At 39.0% G+C, this 18,102-nt stretch overlaps 1 protein-coding gene across 1 annotated transcript in view; it reads left to right on the forward strand.

Moving 5' to 3' along the window:
* The window catches only part of Top2a (DNA topoisomerase II alpha), a 32,651-nt gene that overhangs the window by 3,696 nt on the left and 10,853 nt on the right, over window positions 1-18,102 (forward strand). The window contains exons 5-23 of the mRNA XM_038326418.1: window positions 1,033-1,178; window positions 2,165-2,262; window positions 2,452-2,664; window positions 5,455-5,628; window positions 5,758-5,859; window positions 5,968-6,105; window positions 8,324-8,462; window positions 10,556-10,713; window positions 11,151-11,276; window positions 11,621-11,731; window positions 11,860-11,965; window positions 12,060-12,169; window positions 12,393-12,485; window positions 13,376-13,490; window positions 13,590-13,711; window positions 14,157-14,305; window positions 16,759-16,990; window positions 17,136-17,270; window positions 17,389-17,589. Coding sequence (XP_038182346.1) covers window positions 1,033-1,178; window positions 2,165-2,262; window positions 2,452-2,664; window positions 5,455-5,628; window positions 5,758-5,859; window positions 5,968-6,105; window positions 8,324-8,462; window positions 10,556-10,713; window positions 11,151-11,276; window positions 11,621-11,731; window positions 11,860-11,965; window positions 12,060-12,169; window positions 12,393-12,485; window positions 13,376-13,490; window positions 13,590-13,711; window positions 14,157-14,305; window positions 16,759-16,990; window positions 17,136-17,270; window positions 17,389-17,589 — 2,668 coding nt within the window. The remainder of the gene's footprint in view (window positions 1-1,032; window positions 1,179-2,164; window positions 2,263-2,451; window positions 2,665-5,454; window positions 5,629-5,757; window positions 5,860-5,967; window positions 6,106-8,323; window positions 8,463-10,555; window positions 10,714-11,150; window positions 11,277-11,620; window positions 11,732-11,859; window positions 11,966-12,059; window positions 12,170-12,392; window positions 12,486-13,375; window positions 13,491-13,589; window positions 13,712-14,156; window positions 14,306-16,758; window positions 16,991-17,135; window positions 17,271-17,388; window positions 17,590-18,102) is intronic.

The raw sequence follows: 18,102 nt of genomic DNA on the forward strand, positions 1-18,102 counted from the left end.
AAGATTTTGAGCTAGGGGGGCTGGAGAGATGGCTCAGTGGTTAAGAGCATTGCTTGCTCTTCCAAAGTTCCTGAGTTCAATTCCCAGCAACCACATGGTGACTCACAGCCATCTGTAATGGGGTCTGGTGCCCTTATCTGGCCTGCAGGCACACATGCAGTCAGAATATTGTATACATACTAAATAAATAAATAAACAAATGAATGAATAAATGAGTAAATAAATAAGATTTTGAGCTAGTTTTAACTGATTTTTATAGATGCTTTTAAACCAGTATTATTATTTGTGTCCCATTTTTAGCAATTATATATATGCATGTGTTGTGTGTATAGTGTTCTGGAAATGAACCCAAAATAACTAAGACAAAAGTCCTAGTAACTGATTCAGAGCGCTGGATCAACAGTTTAAAGAACTTGGTGCTCTTGCGTAGGACCTGAGTTTGGTGCCAGTACTCACATTGGGGGTGGGGTGATCCAATGCCTCTGATCTATGTGGGCACTTGAACTCATGTGCAATAAGCACACACACATATACATAATTTAAAGTAAAAATCTTTTGTAAAACATCGCTTGAGTGACTTTAACATTTTGTTAGCAAATAAGACAGTTAATTATTGGTAATATTTTTTCTTTTAAATGTTTTTCAGTGTTTTTTATTGGGTGGGAAAACTAAGAGAAGTAGAAATATACAGATGATATTTTTGAAAGTGGTATCACTATTTCCTGATTTTGTCCTTTTAAATGAGAATAATTCATTTTCTTTTGTTTATACTAGTATTTTTAAATTTCATGTTTTTTCAGCATTATCAGTGTCTACCCAGGTGTTGGAAAAGGTTTCTGTTTCCCATCCCTGGATGCCATTTCAGGAATATTAGGAACTAAGCGTAGTGGAAAAGATTGACTATGCTAGCTTCTAAGGGGATATATGTAGAGTCACAATGAAATTGAAACTTATAGATTTATGTATTTTATTTACAAATGTTAAGCATAGTTTAAAATTTATAGTATAATAAAATTTTCTATCTTTTCTTAGAGAAAATAATTTAATTAGTATATGGAATAATGGAAAAGGAATTCCTGTTGTTGAACACAAAGTTGAGAAAATGTATGTCCCAGCTCTCATATTTGGACAGCTCTTAACCTCTAGTAACTACGATGATGATGAAAAGAAAGTAACAGGTAGAGTATCGATAGAAAATAATGTCTGTTGCTGGAAAAACATCTTTTAATAACTGTGCGGTGTGAGGATTAAAAGTATGGCTCAGTGATTAAGAGAGTTGGTTACTCTTGCAGAAGACCCAGGTTCAGTTGTGAGCACCTACAATTCCAGGGGATCTGATGCCCTTTTCCAACCTCTGTGGAACCAAGCATGCATGTGACAAGATACTCATACACATAAGTGTAATAAAAATTTTAGTGTTTGAGACCAGCCTGGTCTACTGAGCGAGTTCTAGGACTGCCAGGGCAACACAGAGAAACCCTGTCTCAAAACCAAAGGGAAAAAACTAAGAGAGATAGGAGGAAATTGATTCATAAATAAAATAAACCCTATCTTTCATAGTTCTGCCAGCAACTAAGAAAACTGAGGAGAGCTAGGCAGTGGTGGTATACATCTTTAATCCCAGCACTTGGGAGGCAGAGACTCTGTTAAGAGAACTTGCTGCTTTGCAGCTCTTCAAAGAACCTAGGGTTAAGCCGGGCGGTGGTGGCGCTCGCCTTTAATCCCAGCACTCGGGAGGCAGAGGCAGGCGGATCTCTGTGAGTTCGAGACCAGCCTGGTCTACAAGAGCTAGCTCCAGGACAGGCTCTAAAGCTGCAGAGAAACCTGTCTCGAAAAACCAAAAAAAAAAAAAAAAGGAACCTAGGGTTAATTCCCAGCTCCTGGATCCTGGATGGATGGTGTTTCACAACCGTCCGTGCCTCTTATCCAGTCCGAGGAGGTCAGACACCTTTTCTGAGCTCTGTGGGCACTGCATGCAAATGCAGGCAAAATCCCTAAATACAAAATGAATAAAATGTCAAAAATACTAAAGAAACTGAGTGGTTGGTAGATTGCTGGCCTGGGCATGGGCAAGGCCAGGTTCCATTCTAGCACCCAAAAAGTAAATAAAATGAAAAAAATCTCAGTTGAATAATAAAGTAGTGTTCTATATTTACTTGCTCAGGTGGTCGAAATGGCTATGGAGCCAAACTGTGTAACATATTCAGCACCAAATTTACTGTGGAAACAGCCAGTAAAGAATACAAGAAAATGTTCAAACAGGTAAGTAGATAGGTATCTTGTAACATATCTTTAAATTATCGAACAGTCATTTATAATAACATTAATTTTGACTAAATTTAACAGTTTGTAAGGCACATAAAGTTATTTTACGTATGCTTAAATTATTTCCTTATAGTTTGTTTGTGAATGAATTGACGTTTTCATCTTTCCTGTTCTTCCCTGCCATAGACATGGATGGATAACATGGGGAGAGCTGGTGACATGGAACTCAAGCCCTTTAATGGAGAAGATTATACATGTATTACCTTTCAACCTGATTTATCTAAGTTTAAAATGCAAAGTCTGGATAAAGATATTGTTGCACTGATGGTTAGAAGAGCCTATGATATTGCTGGTTCCACTAAAGATGTCAAAGTCTTCCTTAATGGAAATAAGCTGCCGGTAAGTATTTTTCTGGGTAATAAGACTACAAAGGGGGCTGGAGAGATGGCTCAGAGGTTAAGAGCATTGCCTGCTCTTCCAAAGGTCTTGAGTTCAATTCCCAGCAACCGCATGGTGGCTCACAACCATCTGTAATGAGGTCTGGTGCCCTCTTCTGGCCTGCAGTCATACACACAGACAGAATATTGTATACATAATAAATAAATAAATATTTTTTAAAAAAGACTACAAAGGAATTTGATCATTGTCAAGTACACAATTTGTTTTCCACCTACATTTTTCTTAAAACTTCTTGGATAAGTTCTTGAAAAGAAACCTGAGTAACACAATTTTCGAAAACAATCTCATATTTATTTTATTTTTTTTTTTTTTTATTTTTTCCCAAAATAGGATTTCTCTGTGTAGCCTTGGCTGTCCTGCAACTCACTCTGTATTCCAGGCTGACCTTGAACTCACAGAGATCCACTTGCCTCTGCCTCCCAAGTTCTGGGACTAAAGGAAGTGCCTTCACAGACACACACACGCACGTAAATCATCTTGTTTTAAACTTAGTAAAGGAACCTTTTTGTTTTGTTTTTGAGACAGGCTCTCATTGTGTAAACTTGACTGCCCTAAAATTCCACTATATAGACGACTGGCCTTCTACCTACAGAGGGTTCCTAGCTCTGCTTCCCAAGTGTTAAGATTAAAAGCGTGCACCACCATGCTAAAGAGAAAAGAACTTTCTTTTGAGGGGGAGGGGACTCAAGACAAGGTTTCTCTATGTAGGTTTGGAAGGAAAGATTTTTCTTGAAAAAAAACTTAGTTTTTCTAAAGATTGATTTCAAACTTTTTATGTATGTGGGTGTTTTGCCTTGACTATGTATGTGTACAACATGTATGAAGTGCCTATGGATGTCAGAAGAGGGTGTGAGCCATCATGCGAGTCCTGGAAATCAAATCCAGGTCCTCTGAAGAACAGCCAGTGCTCTGAACTGCTGAGGCATCCCTTCCGCCCTTAATATGCTTGTTCTCTTCCTTAAATACCATTCTTTCAACCTATCAGTGGATATCATTTTAGTAGTTTTTAAAAATCTTCGTAGGCTGGGAGATAGCTCAATATGTAAAGTGTTTGCTGTGCCTGCATGAGGTCTCCAGTACAGATAAACAAAGCCAGTTGTGGAGCCACAGGACTGCACAGTGATGGGTGGGTCCGAGGAGTTCACTGGCCCTCTGGTCTGGCCAAAATGGTGAGCTCCAGATTCAGGGAGATTCTATTTCAAAACTATGTTGGAGTTGGAGAAATGATCCAGATGTCAATCTCTTGCCTCCAGTTTACCTCATGAGTAAACACACATATACACAAAGGATTTTTTGCATTTATTTGTGTGTGTATGTGCATAGCACACGCCACAGCAAGTGTGTTGAGGTTGGGACAATTTATACAAATAGTTTTCATCTACCGTATGTGTCCCAGGGATTGAATTCAGGAACTCAGGTTATGAAGCTTAACTTAGGTGCACTTACCTACTGAGTTATCTTGATGGCTCACACAATTTTTTGTTTTGTTTTGGGATTTTGTTTGTTTGTTTTTTGTATTTTGAAACAGGGTCTCACTGTGTAGTTCTGGCTGCCCTGAAACTCACAAGGGTCTGCCTGCCTCTACTTCCCAAAAGCTGGGATTAAAAGCATTCGTCACTACACCAGGTGAATTGGTTTGGTGTTGGTGGTTTTTGTTTTTGTTTTTCAAGACAGGATTTTTCTGTGTAGCCCTGGCTGTCCTAGAACTTGCTCTGTAAACCAGGCTGGCCTTGAACTCACAGAGATTCACCTGTCTCTGCCTTCTGAGTATTGGGACTAAAAGCTTGTGCTAACACTGCTCCGCTTGATTTTTTTTTTTTTTTTTTTTTTTAAGCCAGCAAGGTGGCTCAACAGATACAGGTGCTGGCCAGGCAAGCCTCTCAGCACCTGAGTTCCATCCTCTAGAACCCATATTGATAGGAGTGAACTGACTCCTACAATTCAGCCATGTGCATACCCTATTTTTCTCTCCCTGCTCTGCCCCTTTCTCATATACACGTAAGCTAAAGTTTTAAAATAAAAAGATTTGAACCCAGGGGCTGGAGAGATGGCTCAGTGGTTAAGAGCGCTGCCTGCTCTTCCAAAGGTCCTGAGTTCAATTCCTGGCAACCACATGGTGGCTCACAACCATCTGTAATGGGGTCTGGTGCCCTCTTCTGGCCTGCAGGCATACACACAGACAGAATATTGTACACATAATAAATAAATAAATATTTTTAAAAAAAAAATATTTGAACCCTCATTTTTTTGTTGTTGTTGTTTTGTTTTTCGAGACAGGGTTTCTCTGTGGCTTTGGAGCCTGTCCTGGAACTCACTCTTGTAGACCAGTCTCGTCTCCAACTCACAGAGATCTGTCTGCCTCTGCCTCCCGAGTGCTGGGATTAAAGGCGTGCGCCACCACCGCCCGGCTCGAACCCTCATATTCTATTTAAATTAAATTTATTTATGTGTGAATGTTTTGCTTGCATGTGTATGCGTGCATCCTATGTATGCCTGGTATGTAAGATCAGAGGAGGTCATCAGCTCCCTTGGAACTGGAGTTAAAGATAGTTGTGAACTTTTATGGGTGCTGAGACCTGAATACTGGTCCTCTGCAAGAGCAGCAATACTCTTAATCACTGAACCATCTTTCCAGTCCTCTCATAGTCTGTTACTGATTCCATTTTCCATCATTGTGGTTTGTTTGGATTTCCCGTTATTTTGACACTCCTCTCTTTAATCCCTATGCAGGTAAAAGGATTCCGCAGCTATGTGGATATGTATTTGAAGGATAAGGTAGATGAAACTGGGAACGCACTGAAAGTAGTACACGAACAAGTCAACCCACGGTGGGAAGTGTGCTTAACAATGAGTGAGAAGGGCTTTCAGCAAATTAGCTTTGTCAATAGCATTGCGACTTCTAAGGTAATTTTGAGAGTTCTCATTAATTTTTTTACCAAATATTATAAAATGAATTTAAACGTTTGTCTAAAAGTATGTTTACAGTTACTATTATAATTCTGAGGCATTTTGAAATGCTATTTTTTTAACTAGGGTGGCAGACATGTTGATTATGTAGCTGATCAGATCGTGAGTAAACTTGTTGATGTGGTGAAGAAGAAGAACAAGGGTGGGGTTGCCGTGAAAGCACACCAGGTACAGCATTCTCTTCCCTTAGATTTACAAGATCCCAGGCTCGATTCCTAGCACTAAGATAGGGTGGGGCATAAGACATTTTGTTGACAATATCAACTTTCATTACAGGTGAAAAATCACATGTGGATTTTTGTAAATTCTTTGATTGAAAATCCAACCTTTGACTCTCAGACAAAAGAAAACATGACTTTACAAGCCAAGAGCTTTGGATCAACATGTCAATTAAGTGAAAAATTCATCAAAGCTGTGAGTACTTACATGGAAAGTAAAAGAGAAATGTCTTATCTTATTTCTCATTGTCCTCAGCTCTGCAAAAACAAAGATTGCCTGCTGCACTACACTTCCTCAGACCTTTTTAGTCTGTGTTTTGTTGTTTTTATAGGAGGGTCTAGCTTTGTAGCTCAGGCTGGCCTCTAACTCAAGATCCTCCTGCCTTGTACCCCACCAGTGCTAGAGTTAAGCAGTGCACCAGCATGCCTGTCCCGACACAGTTTCATCAGTCAGGGTTTCTCTGTAGCTTTGGAACCTGTCCTGGAACTCACTCTGTAGATCAGTCTGACCTTGAACTCATAGAGGTCCTGCCTGCCTCTGCCTCTTCAGATTAATGTAAAGGTTGGTTGGTTGTTTTCTTTTTTTTTTTTTTCTGTTTTGTTTTTTGTTTTTGGAAACAGGGTTTCTCTGTAGTTTTGTAGCCTAACCTTGAACTAGCTCTTGTAGACCAGGCTGACCTCGAACTCACAGATCCACCTGCCTCTGTCTTCTTACTGCTGGGATTAAAGGCGTGTGCCACCACCGCCTGGCTGTAACAAGTTGTGTTTTTTTAAATATTTATTTATTTATTATGCATACAATATTCTTTTTGTGTGTATGTCTGCAGGCCAGAAGAGGGCACCAGACCCCATTACAGATGGTTGTGAGCCACCATGTGGTTGCTGGGAATTGAACTCAGGACCTTTGGAAGAGCAGGCAGCGCTCTTAACCTCTGAGCCATCTCTCCAGCCCCCTGTAACAAGTTTTTAACCTTCCTGATCCTTCCACGTTTCCCTTCCACAGTGCTCATGAGTGACATTTCTGGTTTCATTCTTGAAATCCTTTAATATCTTCCATTCAGGAAAAATGCAAATTCCCTTGCCTGTTGAAAGCCTTTATATTCTACTCTCTTTCAGCTAAGATGGTTACAGTTTAATATTAAACTTTTATTATTACATAGCAAACTTCTCAATTATACACTTTTTTTTTGGTGGGGAGTGGGGTTTGAGTAGCCCTGGCTGCCCTAGAACTTGCTCTGTAGACCAGGCTGGCCTTAAACTCCCTGAGATCCAGCTGCCTCTACCTCCCGGAGTGCTGGGATTAGAGGTGTGCACCCCGCCACCTAGCCACATTTGTAATTTCTTTCTTTTTTTTTTAAATTTTTATTTATGTGCATTGGTGTTTTGCCTGCATGTTTATCTGTATGAGGGTGTCTGGTACCCTAGAACTGAGAGTTACAGACAGTTGTGAGCTGCCATGTGCATGCTGGGTCCTTTGGAAGAACAGCCATTGCTCTTAACCTTTAGCCATCTCTCCAGCCCCCACTTGTAATTTCTTATTTCTGTCTTCCATATTAATACCTTCAACTAAATGAAGGCACAGATATGACATGTTCAGTTTCTTTTTTCTTTTCTATTTTCATGCGTATGAGGTATGCATGTTTTGTTAGTGTAGGCACTTGTGTGAAGGGTGTGCATGGATGTGGAACCTGAGGTTTATCTTAGGAATCATCCTGCCTGGATCCCTCTTCCACTTTATTGAATGAGGCAGGGACTTTCAGTCAAACTTAGAGCTGGGCAATAGGCCAGTCTCACTTATGTATAGAATATATAAGTACCTAGGACAAAAGTACTCTAGTTTTGCTCCAGAGATCATTCCATGTCTTCTCCCCCAAGGCTGGAATGTAGCTGCTATTTCTATCTGCTGTTTACTTGGGTAATGCACAACAGTCGCCTATAACCACTAAGCCATCTCTCCAGTCCTAACTTATTTTAACCACTGTGTCTCCAACAAGTAGCTCAGTGATTGGCATATCATAAGTCCATAAAAAGTATTGAATGAATGATCCTAGAGAAACCAAATTCTTCACAGTAAGGAGCTAACATGGAAAGATCAGGAGTTACTAAGTCACACACATCCTACCCAGTCTAGAAATGTTGTAATTTTTGAGGTTTTTTTTTTTTTGTTGTTGTTGTTATTGTTTTGTTTTGTTTTTGCTTTGTGTTTTTTTTTTTTTTGCTGTTTTTGAGATAAGATCTTATTAGGTAGCATGGCTGGTCTTAAACTCCTAGAAATCCACCTGCCTCTGCCTCCCAATTGCTAGGATCAAAGATTTAGATCACCACACCCAGTTCTTTTATTTCATTTTTCTAGGTGTTTGTACATTCTATATTTGTCTTGAATCTTTGCTAATGTGATTGTTTCTGTTTTGAAGGCAATTGGCTGTGGTATTGTTGAAAGCATACTAAACTGGGTGAAGTTTAAGGCCCAAATCCAGTTAAACAAGAAGTGTTCAGCTGTAAAACATAACAGAATCAAGGGAATCCCCAAACTTGACGACGCCAACGATGCAGGTACACATTTAACTTTACTTCAGTAGCAGCAGCATACTGTGGATGTGCAGCAAAATAGCTCTCTTAAAAGTTTAACCAGTTTCCTGCTGGGCAGTAGTGGCACACGCCTTTAATCCCAGCACTTGGGAGGCAGAAGCAGGTGCATTTACAAAGTTATTCTGTGAATTTGAGGCCAGCCTGGTCTACAAAGCGAGTTCCAGGATAGCCAGAACTGTTACACAGAGAAACCCTGTATCAAAAAATTAACCAGTTTCTTGTTGAATATTTAGGTTATTTCTAATTTCGGGCATTTTAAATGCTACTGAGATGATTTTAAGTACAGTAATCTACCTAACAAGCATTTGTAGTATAATATCAAATGAAGATCCAACAGCAACTTCAATATTATGAGGAATTAAAATATTAGGCCAGGCATTAGTGTCACACACCTTTAATCCTAGCATTCAGAAGGCAGAGGCAGGTAGATCTCTGTGAGTTTGAGACCAGCCTGGTCTACAGAGCAAGCTCTGTGACAGCCAGGGCTGTTACACAATGAAATGCTGTCTAGATAAACACCCCCCCACCAAAAAAAAAAAGAGAGATGTTATAGTACTCTGCAGGGGATATATTTCCAGCCCCTCAATGAACACCAGAACCATGGATAATTTCAAACCCTGTTATGTTTTGTTTCTCTTATGATTATGATACTGATGATAAAAAAACATAGAGTATCTGGTAGAACAGTTAAAGCCACGTGTACTATAATAACTGTCTTATTGTACTACACTCATCCCATGAAGGTTCTGGAAATGTTATGTCATAAAAGATTTAATAAGTTCAGACATGCCTTTAGCTCTAACACAGACAGACAGGCAAATCTCTATGTTCAAGGGCAGCCTGGCCTATATAGTGAGTCTTAGGCCAGCCATGGTTAAATGAGAGATATGAATGGTACAAGCATTGTGATGCTGCATTTGTTTACTACATAATGATTATTTGAGTTTGCATTCAAGACAAATGATCTGATAACTGAGAAAGCTGTTAAATGACTAACAGACTAATAGTGTATGGGCACTTTTAACAAAGTTATGATTGATGTCCCAGGTGGGATTGCATGAAGTTTTAAAACATCAGACAAAACCAGTGAATTGTTTGTTTCTTGAACCTCTAAAAAAAAATTAATTTAATTTGTATATGTGGTTCCGCACATGGTGTGGAGGTCAGAGAATGATTTTACAAATAATGGTTTCTCTCTTTCTACCAGGTGGGCCCCAGATTGTCAGGTTTGGAGGCAAGGGCTATCTAGCTGGCCCTGTTTTAGTTTATATTCGAGACATAATTGTGTTATATAACCCAGACTGGTCTTGAACTCATGATTCTCTTTATCTCATTTTCTAAAGAAAGTGCTGGGACTATAGGCGTTAGCTGTGATAATTAGGCTTGAATTTTCTACTTAGTATTCTCAGGCTATTGTTAATTGAAAATGTGAAAAGTAAAACCATGGGCCTAGAGAGTTGGCAGTGAAGTTCCTGTCCTGCTCTTGTAGAGACCCATGTTAGGCTCCTAGTGCTCATAATGGATGGCACGCAACTATCTGTAACTCTAGCTCCAGGGCAAGCCACTGCCTCTGGCTTCTTCTGCAGGTACCTGTACTCACACACATAAACCCAAACAGGCACATAATTCAAAATAATAGAAATAATTTTTTTTCAAGTGAAGCATACATAAGGTGGACTACTGTATTAATTTACTATGAACCTTAACTGTAAAAAAATGTTTTAGGGAGAGCAGTGTTGGAGAGTTGGTTCATCGTTTAAAAGCACTTACTGCTAATGGAGAGGACCTAGATTCAGGTTCCCAGCACCCACATTGTGGCTCATAATTATCCATAACTCTAGTTCCAGGGCTCCAATACCTTATTCTCATATCTGTGGTACACATGCATACATGCAGGCAAAACATTCATACATGTATACACACATAATTGTTGAGTCCACTTTACACCTAAGATAATTTGTTATAGATTATTTTGCTTTAATACATGCTATTGACAGTATGTTTAAGTCAATATATTTTTAAATGTACTAAAGTTAATTTGTATATTTATATTTTAGGGAGTCGAAATTCCACTGAATGTACACTTATCCTGACTGAGGGAGACTCAGCCAAAACTCTGGCAGTTTCAGGTCTTGGTGTAGTTGGAAGAGACAAATATGGGGTATTTCCTCTTAGAGGAAAAATACTCAATGTGCGAGAAGCTTCTCATAAACAGGTAGGCTGTGAAGCTATTTTTGTAATCCTAATGTAGAGCCGATAAGGTATAACTCAGTGGTGCAGCACTTGTCTGGTATGCATAAGGCCCAGTGTTTAATCCCAGCACTGCAAAAGTGCTGTGGGGGAGGGAATGGGATCTAAATCTAGTTTATAATACAGGACTCCATTCTTGTATATCATGTCCTCACTCACTGGGCATCTTAAAATATGTTTTAGACTGTTATTTGAACAAATTGAGCATGCTTGCGATGTACATATCCGTGGTCTCTATCCCTAATAACATACACACATAGAGAAAGATAGAATGAGAAATGGGAGTTTAGATACTTTGAAGTTTTATCGTAACGGGCCTGATTTTTCAAAGTGTAAGTAATAATTCTAAATGCTGAGGCAACATACATAATTATCTCTTTGTTCTTTTCCATTGTGTTTCAGATCATGGAAAATGCTGAAATTAACAATATCATCAAGATTGTGGGTCTTCAGTACAAGAAAAACTATGAAGATGAAGATTCATTGAAAACTCTTCGTTATGGGAAGATAATGATTATGACAGATCAGGTCAGCTATTTCAGATTTTTAAACTGATATCAAATGTGTGGGCTCAGCTCTCCACCTTCCTTACCCCACAAAGTGGCTGGAACTACAAGCATATAGCACTGCACCTCACTAAGCAGATCTTATGTTATATTACTTTACTGCCATAAAAAGAGCTTTACTCATTATCTCTAATGAACATCCGAGGAGATATACTGACATAATAAATTACATGTACAAGATAAGTAAATTTACTTTTGAATAGGCTTTTTTAAACTTGCACAGAAGAATTTTTGAGAAATTGCCAAATCAGTCATAATTTTATTTCTAAACAGTTCTTTGTTCTTTGGCTTTTCAAATATTTACAGGACCAAGATGGTTCCCATATCAAAGGCTTGCTGATCAATTTTATCCATCACAACTGGCCCTCTCTTCTGCGACATCGTTTTCTAGAGGAATTTATTACTCCCATTGTAAAGGTATACACGTTCTGGGATGCATCGAGACTCTTAAGGCCCATTCAACACTGACTGGAACTGTAATTCTGGATATGTTATATAGGGAGCCTACAATGTGTAAAGCCATACCGATGTGTTTTTTACCATAGGTGTCTAAAAACAAGCAAGAATTGGCATTCTATAGTCTTCCTGAGTTTGAAGAATGGAAGAGTTCTACTCCAAATCATAAGAAATGGAAAGTCAAATATTACAAAGGTTTGTGATAAAGCCTGCCTACAAATACTCGGTTTTGTTATGTGTTATATGAGGCTAAATGGGGGTAACTTACCTGTTTTGTTTACTTCTATAGGTTTGGGCACCAGCACGTCAAAGGAAGCTAAGGAATATTTTGCAGATATGAAAAGACATCGTATTCAGTTCAAATACTCTGGGCCTGAAGATGATGCTGCAATCAGTCTGGTGAGTTTGAGTCACGCTGTACATGTATATTCTGCTTTCAGAAGTTACTGCTAGGCTGGTTGATTACACCTGTTAAATTTCCATCGAATAGTGTTTTATGAAATAAAATGTTTCTGAAAGAACTAGGTATTTGAAAACCAGGACTTTTGATGTTTCTTTGTATGGAAAAGATATTTGGAACCAATAAGCACCAGTGACATCTTTTCCACCTTCTAATCCATAGGCCTTTAGTAAGAAACAGGTTGATGATCGAAAGGAATGGTTAACTCATTTCATGGAAGATAGACGACAGCGGAAATTACTTGGCCTTCCTGAGGTAAGAATTTTTAATCTATCCCACTAAATAACTTTGGAATTGATGTTATACCAAATCAAAATTATTAAATAGTATTTTAAATAAAAAGTTTGATGTAATCACTATAGTATATAACAGTGGTCCTATAAGATTATGAAAGCACTGAAAAAATTCTTAATAGTATTTGGGGGAGCTATTCAAGACAGGGTTTCTCTGTATAGTCCTGGAACTCATAGCTTCTCCTTAGTGCTGGGATTAGAAGCTTGCACCACTACCACCCAGCAATATAGTCTTAAAGTTATGTGACAAGGCATTTCTCATATGTTTATGCTGATGCTGCCGTAAACAGTTATTATGCGATCAGTCATCTTCAAGTATATGCCTTTGTAGTATGAAGTAAACGACAAGCAGCTAGGCTGGGCTGCACAATGAGTCTCCAAAAAAAAAATAAACTTGAAGGGCTGGCGCAACATTGAGCTGAGATTGTTTGCTTGGTGTATAGAAAGCCTGGAATTTAATTCTCTGTACTACTCCCCTCCCCCAACAAAGAAAGTGTAATATTTTATACACTACAATGTTATTTAAGCAGCAACCTCATATACCTGTTGTTTTTCCTTTTTGATTATTTATTTTTCAAGACAGGGTTTCTCTGTGTGGCCTTGCCTGTCACGGAACTTGCACTATATAGACCAGGCTGGCCTTAAACTCACAAAGATCTATCTGCCTCACATTCCCAAGTGCTAGGATTAAAGGCATGCACCTCCACTGCCTGGCTCACCTATCCTTTTTCAAGGACCGAAGAATTATCAGACAAATGATAGCTCTAATTGTTTATATTTTTGTATTAAGCATTGTTAAGTCTAGTACTTTATTTTCAACCAGATCATCTAATACTGTCTTGGACCCCTTAGGATTATTTGTATGGACAAACCACTACTTACCTGACCTATAATGACTTCATAAACAAGGAACTTATCCTGTTCTCAAATTCTGATAATGAAAGATCTATTCCATCTATGGTAGATGGTAAGCACCAATGCTTTGTCTGTTTTTAACATAAAATGGTGATTTGTGCTCAGAAATTGCTAAATTAAAAATGCTACTGATTGTCCTTTCATTTTAAAGGTTTGAAACCAGGGCAGAGAAAGGTTTTGTTTACTTGTTTCAAACGGAATGACAAGCGAGAAGTGAAGGTTGCCCAGTTAGCTGGGTCAGTGGCAGAAATGTCCTCTTATCACCATGGTGAGGTAAACCCACAATCTTTAACACTTCTAGAATGCCTTGATGCAGAAATAATTAAAAGTTACTCTATAAATATATTTTGTGTAAGTGTAAACTGTTATATCCATGATAGAGAATGATTTGTTAAATATTTTAAAACTAAAATATGATTACCCTTTTGACTAATAGTTCTATTTCTAGAAATAACATTCCTATTAGGAATACTTGTCTGTAAAATTATATTCATAAATTTTAAAATAAGATTTAGTATTACTGTATGATAAAGAAATTTAGACACCTAAAAGTCTTATGTTTGGACACATTTCTGCCATCTATTTCTCTTGAAAATATCATTGTAAGCATTTAAATCTTAAAACTGAGAGGATTATTGTGTGACTTAGTTGTGATAGTGAACACAGGCACACATTTATTTTCCTTTGGATTAGATTGATTCGTCTTTTCCCTCCACAGATGTCACTGATGATGACCATTATCAATTTGGCTCAGAATTTTGTGGGTAGTAATAATTTGAACCTCTTGCAACCCATTGGTCAGTTTGGTACCAGGCTGCATGGTGGAAAGGATTCGGCTAGTCCTCGATACATCTTTACTATGCTTAGGTGAGTTTGCTTTTAGTGTCTTGACATTGCCAGTTTTGAAGCAATATGAAACCAAAGTATTAAACATTCAATGTTTAGTCAGTTTCCAGCCACCTTTGCAACAGTACTCAGCAGTTATTAATCGTTGTCCTGGAAATATTTGGACAACTATGCTGATTCTCTGTTCACTTTCTTGGTTCTATGTTATTATCCTCTTTCACACCCTAATACTGGTCTATCTAAGCCGGATGGTGGTGGCGCACCCCTTTAATCCCAGCACTCGGGAGGCAGAGGCAGGCGGATCTCTGTGATTTCGAGACCAGCCTGGTCTACAAGAGCTAGCTCCAGGACAGGCTCTAAAAGCTGCAGAGAAACCCTGTCTCAAAAAAACCAAAAAAAAAAATATTGGTCTATCTAAGGACTCCATCAGACCCAGTAACTTTCTCAAATGAGCAAATAAATTATGTCTGACTGCCCTTTCACTAATTAGTGTTCTGATCAATTCCATCTGGTCATGGTGATACAAGCCTATAGTCCCTGTACTCAGGAGGCAAAAGGAGGAACATCATGGGTTTGCTGCCAATCTCAATTTACAGAGTGAGCATCGATCTCAGAAAAGCCACTTCCAACCCAAAAAAGTATATATATATATATATATATACACACACACACACACACATTTCCTCCAAAACCAAGTCCTGGACTGAGATTAGCTTCTTCAGTAAAGTGCCTGCTATACAAATGTAGATCTGAGTTCAATCGAGAATTCAAAATTTTAAGAAAATGTCAGAGCTGGACAGTAGTGGCACACGCCTTTAATCCCAGCACTTGGGAGGCAGAGGCAGACCGAACTCTATTCCAGGACACCAGGGTTACTCAGGGAAAGTCTGGCGGGGTAGTGGTCCGGTGGGGGTTGGGGGAGATGTCAAGTGTAGGGACTGAAGAGGTGGCACAGGAGTTAAGAGCATTTGCTGCTCTTCCAAGAAGATGTTCTATTTCCAGCATCCACATGTTGACTCATGAATGTCTGTAACTACAGTTCCGAGGGATCCAGTGCTTCTGCTGGCCTCCTTGAGCCACACACATGATGTATAAACGTACATGCAGATAAAACAACTGTACACATAAAATTAATTTTTACTAAAAGGGATGTAATGGCACACATTTGTAATCCCAACACTGGATTCCTGGGGATTTGCTAGCCAGCCAGCCTAGACCTAATTGTGGAGCTTCAAATTAGTGAGAGATGCTATCTCAAAAAAAAACAGAAACTTGTAGATGTTCCTGAGAAATGGCACCTGAATTTGTCCTCTGACTTTTACATGAGTGCATACACATACATATATACCTACTCATAAAAGATAATTTAAAAAGCAATAGTTCTTTTATTTGTTTGTTTATATTTTTTTAGACCAAGTCTCACCATCTTATCCTGGAACTCACTATGTAGACCAGGCTGGCCTTTAACTCAACTTATAGAGATCCACCTGCCTTTGCCTCTTGAGTGCTGGAAATAAAGGCACCACTATACCCAGCAGGTCTTTTTAAAATGTGTCATCCAGGTTGAGCTAGCTCCTGGCCTGAGTAATCCTCTGTGTTAGCTTTCCACAGGCATATGCCTAATGTCTTGCATCTTAACACTTTCTGTTGCCATTTTCTAACACCCTACCCACTTTAGCATTCTTTTGTGCGTATATATGCATGTGTGGGCGAACTTGGGTGCCATCCACCCCATTTCTTGTTTTTAAGACAACATCTTTCCCAAGGAGTCCACCTGTCTTACCTGCTAGGCACTAAGGTTATAACTGAATGGCTTTTTATTTGGGTTATTCTAGGTTTAAAACTCAGGTCCTTGTACTAGATTGAGCTGTCAGCACAGCACAGCACTCTTTTTTATTTGGTTTGGTTTTGATTTGGATTCTTTGAAGCAGTCTTCATATATATCCAAAATAAGCCTCACACAAATCTCCTCTCACTGCATCCCTTAAGTACCAGGATTATAGATGTGTTGCTACAGCACTCATTTCTTTGTGCCCCAAGTAGTCATTTTATTAATTTTCCTTCTTAGAATTCTGCCCTACTGAATATGTGTTCATTATCTATCTACCTGTACTAAATCATGGGCTTGACAGATTTTTTTTTAATGATTTATTTATTATGTATACGATGTTCTGTCTGTATGCTTGCTGGCCAGAAGAGGGCACCAGATCTTGTTAGAGAGGGTTGTGAGCCGCCATGTGGCTGCTGGGAATTGAACTCAGGACCTCTGGAAGAGCAATCAGTGCTCTTAACCTCTGAGCCATCTCTCCAGCCTTGACAGATTTTTGTTTGGGTTTGGAGCAAGGTCTCTCTATGCTCCTTGATGGGCTTGGAACTCACATAGACCTGCCTGTCTCTGCTTTGTGCCACCATGCCCAACTGAATGTGAGAAGTGTCAAGGCCATTTTACTAATGATATTCTTTGCTTTCTTTAGCCCTTTGGCTCGGTTGTTATTTCCACCTAAAGATGATCACACATTGAAGTTTTTATACGATGACAACCAACGTGTTGAGCCTGAATGGTACATTCCTATTATACCTATGGTGCTGATAAATGGCGCTGAAGGAATTGGTACCGGGTGGTCCTGCAAAATCCCCAACTTTGATGTCCGTGAAGTCGTAAATAATATCAGACGACTGTTGGATGGAGAAGAGCCTCTGCCCATGGTAAGTGTTCTGAGCTAGAAACTCAGGCATAGTTGAGTAAATTCTACAGTAAAGATTATACAGATACCAGATTTATTTTATACTTTGGATTTGTTTGAACATATTTGTGATATACCATTTAGAAAACTTTTTGTTGTTAATTTAGCTCCCAAGTTACAAGAATTTCAAAGGTACTATTGAAGAACTAGCTTCAAATCAGTATGTGATTAGTGGAGAAGTAGCGATTCTGAATTCTACAACCATTGAAATCTCAGAGCTTCCCATCAGAACGTGGACCCAGGTAAGTAACTGTTGATTTCTTGGTTTTTCAGGCGAAAGATGCCAACAACAGTTGGTATTGACTACTTAACAAGGGACTCCTTACAAAAGGAATACTGTGTTTTGTTTTTGGTTTTTAGACTTACAAAGAACAAGTTCTAGAACCCATGTTGAATGGCACTGAGAAGACACCCCCTCTTATAACAGATTATAGGGAATACCATACAGACACCACTGTGAAGTTCGTCATAAAGATGACGGAAGAGAAATTGGCAGAGGCAGAGAGAGTGGGACTACACAAAGTCTTCAAACTGCAGACTAGCCTCACTTGCAACTCAATGGTATGTCTTATTTTGTAAGAGATACATCTTTCAAAACTAATATTGTTAGGTATGTTGGTCCCCTTTGATAATCCTCGCACTCCAAAGACAGAGACAGGAGGATCACTATGAATTCCAGAGCTATCCTAGGCTTGTATAGTCAGACCCTATCTCAGAAAGAAAGGCTGGAGAGATGGCTCAGGAGTTAAGAGAAATTAGTGTTTGTTCATTGGACCTGGGTTCAGTTCTCAGCAACCACATTGCACTTCACAACTATGTAACTCAGTTCTGAATGATTCAGGGTCCCCTTCTGGCCTCCATGGGATAGCGCTGCAAGCACATGTTGTAATATAAACATGAAGGCAAACATCCATTTATGTAAAATATTTTTAAATTAATAATTGATTTTTAAAAGGTATATCGGGGGGGCTGGAGAGACGGCTGAGTGGTTAGGAGCACTAACTGCTCTTCCAGAGGACCCGGGTTCAATTCCCAGCACCCACATGATAGCTCTCAGCTGTCTGAGAGTCCAGT

The sequence above is a fragment of the Arvicola amphibius genome, chromosome 4 (assembly GCF_903992535.2).
Source record: "Arvicola amphibius chromosome 4, mArvAmp1.2, whole genome shotgun sequence".
Classification (NCBI taxonomy): domain Eukaryota; kingdom Metazoa; phylum Chordata; class Mammalia; order Rodentia; family Cricetidae; genus Arvicola; species Arvicola amphibius.